The following is a 7960-nucleotide window of genomic DNA, read 5'->3' as shown; positions in this document are numbered from 1 at the left end:
ACGGGCTGCCTGTGACCGTCACTCGGCCGCCCTGATCTTTGTGACGCCTGTCGGCTCCAGGCTCCCGCTCGGCAGCGCTGCAGTACCACGAGCTGACGGGGCAGAAAGTGTGTGCTGGGCTGCTGAGCACACCCGGGACACCACAGGACAGGGAGGAGGCCCTGGAATGCCACGAGTGAGCAGGGACAGGGTCAGCCCAACGGGACCTGGGCTGGTGGGGAGTAACACTGTTCCCCAGCAGCACTGCCACCAGCCCAGTGTCCTGCCAGTGCCTGCTGCAGGGGAGCACAGGCTGCACCCCCAGCCTCCCAAAACCACCCACGGGCACGGCACGGGGTGGGACATCCTGTCACACCCCCGAGGTGGGTCCAGGATGTGGCCACACGGGTGCTGGGTGGGTGCTGGGTGGGTGCTGGGTGGGTGCCCAGCACCTTGCACAGGGCTGTGGCCCCATGGGCAGAGCTCCGGCAGCGCTGGTCCAGTGCCTTTATCCCTAGTGACAGAATGGGAGCAGGTCTCCATCCCGATGTGTCAGCCCACGGCGCCCCAGGCGATGCACGGGCCGCGGGAGCCGCGTGACGGAGGAGGACGGAGCGTGAGGGTAAATCCAGAGCTGGGTGGGCTGTGCCGGGCGGGCTCCGGGAAGCACCGTGGCCTCGCCTGGAACGTGCCACTGGAGCCTGGCACACGTGGAAGCCCCCAGCCCAACAGCTGGGACTGGAGTGGCTTCTGAGCAGCCTGAGCTAGTGGAAGGTGTCCCTGCCCGTGGCAGGAAGTGGAATGAGAGGAGCTTTAAGGTCCCTCCCAACCCAAACCATTCCAAGATTCATTGGGATGCACAGTGACCTGGCTGCCCCTCCAGGAGCCTGGGGTCTGTCCTGCCAGGTGCTGGAGAGTGGGGCTGGTGCTGCTGTGCACCCAGAGCATGCTCAGCACACCCAGAGCACAACAGCACCCACGCAGGATCCATCCCATGCTATGGGAATGCATAACTCCAGCACTCCAGCCACGTTTGGCTCCACGTTTAAGGCCTCGGAGTGAGGGGTTAACCCAGCTCCTGGCCAGCCCCAGCTGGTTTTTCTGGAGCAAAAGCAGATGTGGGAGCAGGGAGGCAGTGAGGGGGATGGATGGGGCCAGGGGCTGAGCTCCTCAGCTGCAGCACCAGGCAATCAGGGCTGCAAATTGGGATCAGATGTGGGCAGCTTCCCGCTCTAAATGGAGCGCTCCGGGCGGCTGCCTGGGTTGGCTTTGCTCTGGCTGGGGAGGAGGAGGGTTTCTGAGTGCTGCTGGGGCCCAGGGTGGCTGCAGGGACCCTCAGAGTGTGGTGCTCCCTTGGCAGAGCTGTGTTTTCCTTGGGCAGCTCCACTGCTGGGCCCTGTGAGCTGTGCTTCTCTGCCTCTTTCCCTGCTTCCTTCCCTGTCTGTGCCAGGCTGGAGGGGGCTCTTGCCAGAGCGGGGGTGATGCAGGAGTTGGTGGCTGGTGTGGAGAAGATCAGGTTTGACCTGGAGGCTGATGTGGAGCAGCAGCAAGGAGCTCGGCCCCTGCCCTTCCCGGGGGTGGACAGTAAGTTGGGGACAGGGTCCTGTCACAGCTCCCTGTGCTGGGGGGGGCTCAGACACGTCCAGGGCACCCAGACCTTGGCAGTGCCAGGTGAACTGAGCCCCGAGTGCCCAGTGGGTGCTTCAAACCTCCTCCACACCCAGGAAAGCTCCTGCTGGTGTGTCCCGAGCTGGGGGTGCTGGGTGCAGGGAGGACGGGGGGGGCCGTGGGGGACAGGCTGGCTGTGACAGGGGTGCCATGGCCAGGCGTGCAGGGCCCCTCCAGGCGCGGTGGCGGGGCCAAGACCGCGGTGTGCAGGCACTGGCTGCGGGGGCTCTGCAAGAGGGGCGACGGCTGCGACTTCCTCCACGAGCACGACGCCACCGGGATGCCCGAGTGCCATTTCTACTCCAAGTTTGGTAGGTGCAGGAGCGGGCTGTGCGCCCCGGAAAGCCTCTTCCCACCCCTCGCGGAGCCTGTCCCCTCCCAGCACTCGTGTCCCTCCGGGCTGGCCTCGAGCAAGCTCCTGATGCCACCTCCTGACTGCGGGAAGAAGTGCTGCTGTCACCCCCCCTGGTGTTCCTCCGGTCCAAACCCGGGTGCTCTCAGGGCACCCCAGTTCCTCCCCTCCAGCCCATCCCTGAGTGATTCCCACTCTGTTTTGTTTATCCCACCTGTGCCACCCCTTGCCTCCCGCAGGCGAGTGCAGCAACAAGGACTGTCCCTTCCTGCACGTCGATGCCACCCCCAGCACCATGGGCTGTCCCTGGTACGACCGCGGGTTCTGCAGGCACGGTGAGCTGCTGGGACGGGGGAGGGTGGGCAGGGGCTGCCCGGGTGCCCACCGGTGATGTGGGACCGGACCCCGCTGCTGGCACAACCTCCTGCCCCCTCTGAGGTGGCCGAGCCACAGCGGGGTGACCCGCAGGGTGGCTGGGAGTGGGACAAGAACCCGGTGGGGGTTTGGGCTTGGGGCAGCAAAGAGTTCACCGGGGCTGCTGGGAAAGCTGAGCTCCCAAAATCCCGGTGTGACGTGTCCCTGCAAACGTCTGCTCTGCGTGGCAGGTCCCCGGTGCAAGTACAAGCACACGCGGAGGGTGATGTGTGCCAACTACCTGGTGGGGTTCTGCCCAGAGGGACCCAAGTGCAAGTTCGTGCAGTACGTACTGGGCAGGCTGGGGGGGCCTGGAACATGGCTGGGAGGGACAGTCCCCTCTCTGAGGGGGCAGAGGTGGCCCCGTGGTCCTTGCAGGGTCAGAGATGAGGCTGCTTTGGGACCTGAACTGTTCTGGTCTCTCCCCACGTCCAATCAGGGTTTGCAGTGGGTGGGCAGGGAACAGTCCTGGTCCCCACGGGGGTGCCTGTACCAGCCCCAAGACATCCCTGAGAGGTTGTGGGAGCCACAGGAGGATCTGGGAGTACCACAGGGAGTAACTGTCTGTCCTCTGTGTCCATTCCAGCCTCAAGGCCGGGCTGATGACGAGCAGCACGGATCCCTCCAAGGTGAAGCCCTTTCCTCTGCACACTGGGGTGATGCTCCAGCTGCCCCACAGCTCTTGTGGGACAGCAGCTGCCAACTGCCCCTCCTGTCCCATTCCCCTCAGGAAACTGGCTGTCCATGGGGGCTGGTACAGCGGGATCTGGCTGCTGGTGAGGAGAGGGGAGGCGAGGACATGCCGCCCACAGAGCCACCTCCACGAGTCACACAGCACCTGGCAGCACATCTATGGGACATCAGTGGCTGCCCCCCGGGCCCACAGAGCCTGCTGGAACGAGGCACCTGCTCCAAGGTGAGTGTTTTTGGGAATGGGAGGGTTGGGAGCAGTGGTCCCCCCTTGGAGGGTGATGGTGAGGGACAGCATGTGGCGTGGGGACAGGCTCCCACAGTACTCCCAAAACAGCCTTTGTCTGGAAATATGCATTCTCCTTGGGGTTTTTTTGGGCTCTGGAGTCTGTCCTTGAAGAGCTGGGGTGGGAACCAGCTGGGAAGGAGGGATCTAGTGGGATTGAAATAACCTGACTGCAAGGGGAGGGACTTGGGTGGTGATAAACCAGTGGGAGAGCCCTGGAGAGCAGAGAATCCCTCTGGGTCAGAGGTTTGGTGCAGCTGGAGGTCTTGGGGTACTGTTTCCAGATGGGAGCTGTGCTGGAATGTGGCATGGCTCCAGGAACCCACTCCCTGGGAAATGATGTGAAAATGAACACGTGGGAACGTTGGGGAGGGTTGATGCAGCACAAATCCAATGCCTGCCTCTCCCTGTGCCCCCAGAGTGGACAGGTCGGTCCCTACACTGGTGAGAGTGGGAGGACTCAGATGGAAATGCTGCTGGGGAAGTGATTCCAGTGCTCCCACATGGATCAGGGAAGGAGGACACCCTAAAACATGATGGAGATGGAGAGACAGCACCGGGGCAGCTGCTGGACTAGAAAAGCCAGTCGGGTTTGCTCAGCACCAGCTCACAATTTGCACAAGCAGCAGAGAAATCACTTAATGCAAGGAAAATTGGACTTCCCACAGCTGGCTCTGGACAGGCCAGGCCAGCAGCAGCAACACCCCCAGGTTTGAAGGGACTGGCTTGTGCCAGGCCCGGGGCACGAGGGTGAGGGTGTGCTCATCCCCTGGGAAGGGGGCACAAAGCACCGTGTCTGAGATCACAGACCAAGCAGGAAAGGAAAATCCACAAAGGTTTTTATTGCTGGTGAGAGAATTTCTCGTGAACCACCTCCAACACAGCACTACTGCACCTCGCTGAATAAAGAGCTCAGATTTTTAATTCTTGGCTTTATTTTTCATGCCTGTAACATGACCAACCCTTTCCCAGACATGTTTGGGAATGGCAGGCTCCAACTAGCACTCCTGACTCCTCGTCTGTCTGATGCAGACACGGGTTTGCCCTTTGGGCACAACAGCTCCTCCAATGGATTTTTCTCCTCCAGAAATAGGGCACCGTGGTCTGAGCTGCTGCTTTAGTGCCTTCACAAAGGTTCTGACCAGTCCCACCAGTACAGGGGGTGAGTATAAACTGGGCTTTGCTGGGTGAATTTAAAGGGAATTGTTACTGGGATTGAAGCCCACCCCGCCACAAACCTCAGTGCTAACACTCAGCTACAGCATAATGTCAATTAATCTCTAATAACAGCTCAGGGCAGGAGCCTGTCCTGTGTCTGCTGTGCCAAAGCGAGGGATTTGGGATTCTGCAGACTCCAAGAGCTCTACTGCACCCACAGATCTCTCAGGGGTAGCTCTAATGCTTCCTTATTTCTCTACTGAAAGCTCCCTGACCCACAGAGGGGTGACCACGGGCTGTCACTGTCACCCCTCTGCTGCACGACGGCCCCTGCCAAGCAGCCCCCCACCTTCCAGCCCCTGTCCTGACAGCAAACAGGCCTCTGTGCTGGGAATCCCTGCTGGGACACTGGCTGTGAGCACTTCTGCTGCCTCCCAAGGAGCTGTGACCGTCCTGTGGGTGCTGCTCCAGCTCCTTCAGTGGTATTTACGCCAGCGGTGACGCTCTGGAAAAACAGGGAAGAAAACATTCCAGTGTCAGCACAAAGGGATGTTTGGGGGCTCCAGGGGTGGGCTCTGCCCAGTTCCTGATGAGCCCTCACTATAGCTTCTCTGTGCATGAGCACACCCCACCACCAGCAAACCCCTTGTCACTTGTGAGGAAATCCAGGGAATGGGAGCTCTGTGTTGGAACATCTCCTCCCTCTGCTCTGTGCAGGGTTTCAAAGTGCTCCTGACATTCCTGGTGCTCCCCAGGGAGAAGCTGTGAGTAAGCAACTGTTATCAACACTTTTAGTGACTAAATTCCTCTGCTTGCCTACAGAATCCTGCTCTCTCAGCTCTGATATTGGTCTTAACTGTGGAGTATTTAAATTATTCCAGAGCTTTAATTAACAGGAATGGTAAATAGACTTCCCAACTCCTGCAAGAGGGAGAATGCCTGAAATAAGAGAGACCCCAAGCAGGAAATCTTACTGAAGTGCTGGTAGTTCCAGCTGTAGCTGAGCAGGCAGTACCCAGTCAGGAGCATGGAGATCCCAGTGTGTCCCCCCCTCTTCACGTTGATGTATTTGGCATAATAACTGTTCCAGGCTGTTGGGAGACAAAGGAAAGGGACAAATCATGTGCTGGTCTTTGGAATTCCCTGGTTTCCGTGCAATTTTCCAAAGCCAGAATGTTGGGTCTGTTCATTTATTCACACAGAGGGCAGGGTTAGGTGGGATACTGGGAAGGAATCCTTCCCTGGGAGGGTGGGGAGGCCCTGGCACAGGTTGCCCAGAGAAACTGTGGCTGCCCCTGGATCCCTGGAAGTGTCCAAGGCCAGGTTGGATGGGCTTGGGAGCAACCTGGGCTAATAGAAGGTGTCCCTGCCCATGGCAGGGGTGGAACTGGATGAGCTTTAAGGTCCCTTCCAACCCAGACCAGTCTATGATTTGCTGCTTTACAAAGACTCAGGGGTGGCCACTTGGATGAGGCTGCAGCAACTAAATCAGGGGAGTGGGATGACTCTGTCCCAGAAGGCTGGAACTCTCACCTTTCTGCACTGCTCCAAGCAGCCCCTGGGGAGAGAAGTCGCAGGTGCTGATCCAGGAGTGCAGCTCCCCCAACCTCACCTCCAGCAGGGGCCTCTCCGAGAGGGGACCTGGGGGGTGACAGTCACAGTGGGCACAGGCAGGACAAGGTGTGGGGTGTTTGTGCTCCCTGTGCTGTGTGGGGAGCTGGGAGCTGACATGGGATTTGGGGTTGGAAGCGGAGAGGGAATTGTCTGTCCCACAGACAAAGTTTGGGCTCCAGCAGCCCAAACGTGCAAGAACCTGACTCCAACCTACACAAGAATATGAACCGTTGGTTTTGCAGGCTGGAGGAGGCACAGCTGACCTCCTTGGCTTCTCCTGGATCCCTTCCTGGACAAGCCCAGCAGGTCAGCATTCCCTACCCCTCCTCTCCCATTCCAGCCTGACAGTGCAGCAAATCCCAGCACAGAGACTTAGGTTACCTCGATGTCCCTCTGAGAAACTGCCCCTTGGTGTCTTCACTGTGATCCCCACATCTTCTTGGAAATGCTTCCCTGGAAAGATTCTCAGCCCCTCACGCTCAGGATACAAGTCTGGAAACCACTCCAAGCCTGTGGCTCCTGCCCAGGTGCTCCTGCCAGAGGCCTGGGATGAACAGGTGGGCTGGAATTTGGGGGAGTGGAGCCAGGACTGGTGCAGGGCCAGCCCCGGGTCTCTCCCTGTGCCCAGGACGGGCTCGGACACTCCAACCATCTGCTCCCTGCTGTCCCTGAGCCTCTCCAGGCTGCTGAGCTCATTCTTGGATGGCCCTTCACTGTGACCTCCCAAACCCTCCGTCACTGACAGATGGAGGTTCTTGGGATGCAAAGCAGACTCAGGGGCTTTATATCCCACACCAACTTCCCGGTGCACCTGCTCCTCTCCTGCCACGGATTTGTCTGTTCTCTCCTGCTGAACGAGGTCACTGGGGCTATTTCTGCCCTTGGGGGGTTCTTCAAGTACTTTTGTTGCCTTTAAGCTGCTTTTTCCTCCCTTTTTGCTCCCGGGCACGCCCTTCACAGCCCCCAGGCTCTGAGTCTCTGCGTGTGTGGATTTTGGAGCGGTTTTGCCCCGCTGTGGGTGGGCAGCACGGCCGGGATCCGTCCCTCCTGCTGCTCCTGCCCCGCTCCTGGGCTTCTTCTCCCTGACCACCCTGGCGCGGTGCTTCTCGATCACCACCTTCACTCCATTCTCCAGCCTCTGGGGAACATCCTCCACCTCTTCGGGGAGCAGATCCAGGGCTCTGGCCACGTCCTGCACCGCGGGCTCCACATCCCGGCCGGTCCTGGGGGCGCCGAGACCCGGCCCGGGGTCGGTACCGGGGGCCGGGAGGGGACTCGGGCTCGGTGCTGACCCCGGAGTGGTGGCGGGGGCCGGGCTCGTTTTCCTTTTCGCTCCCGCTCCCGGTGCCGATCCTGCTCCTGGTGCCGATCCCGATCCCGAAGTGCTGGTGGGGGTCGGGAGGGGACTCGGGCTCGGTGCTGACCCCGGAGCGGTGGCAGGGGCCGGGTTCGTCTTCCTTTTCGCTCCCGGTCCCGATCCCGATTCTGAAGAGCTGGTGGGGGACGGGCGGGGACCTGGACTCGGTGCTGACCCCGGAGCAGCGGTGGGGGCCGGGCGGAGCCTCTCTCCCGGTCCCGATGCCGATCCAGGTGCTGGTGCCGGTGTCGATCCCGGTGCGCTGCCGGGGCCCGTGCGGAGGCTCGTTTCCGATCCCGTTGCCGTTCCCGATTCCGGTCCTTTCCGCGGGGCGGCCTTGCAGTGCGGGAGGTGGGCGCGGAGCCGCTTGAAGGCCCTGTGGCAGTGCGGGCATCGCTCCGTTCCCGGTTCCGCCATCACCGCCCCCCCCACGCCCCTGGGA

At 60.7% G+C, this 7960-nt stretch overlaps 2 protein-coding genes across 2 annotated transcripts; one reads left to right on the top strand and one right to left on the bottom strand.

The window, feature by feature from the left end:
- Positions 1-1460: 1460 nt before the first annotated feature.
- Positions 1461-3986, top strand: CPSF4L (cleavage and polyadenylation specific factor 4 like). The gene is made up of 7 exons (XM_032706500.1): positions 1461-1563; positions 1806-1958; positions 2239-2334; positions 2605-2698; positions 3000-3042; positions 3144-3329; positions 3809-3986. Exons 1-7 carry the CDS (start codon positions 1461-1463, stop codon positions 3875-3877), a joined length of 744 nt encoding a protein of 247 aa, XP_032562391.1. The 3' UTR covers positions 3878-3986.
- Positions 3987-4211: 225 nt separating this feature from the next.
- Positions 4212-7949, bottom strand: C19H17orf80 (chromosome 19 C17orf80 homolog). Its single transcript, XM_032706496.1, has 4 exons — positions 6543-7949; positions 6081-6188; positions 5522-5638; positions 4212-5052 (listed from the first exon to the last, which is right to left on the bottom strand). Exons 1-4 carry the CDS (start codon positions 7933-7935, stop codon positions 5024-5026), a joined length of 1647 nt encoding a protein of 548 aa, XP_032562387.1. The 5' UTR covers positions 7936-7949; the 3' UTR covers positions 4212-5023.
- Between the last annotated feature and the right edge of the window lie 11 nt (positions 7950-7960).

The sequence above is a fragment of the Chiroxiphia lanceolata genome, chromosome 19 (genome assembly GCF_009829145.1).
Source record: "Chiroxiphia lanceolata isolate bChiLan1 chromosome 19, bChiLan1.pri, whole genome shotgun sequence".
NCBI lineage: Eukaryota > Metazoa > Chordata > Aves > Passeriformes > Pipridae > Chiroxiphia > Chiroxiphia lanceolata.
The sequence above is the reverse complement of the archived record's forward strand: the minus strand, read 5'-3'. Positions and strand labels throughout refer to the sequence as shown.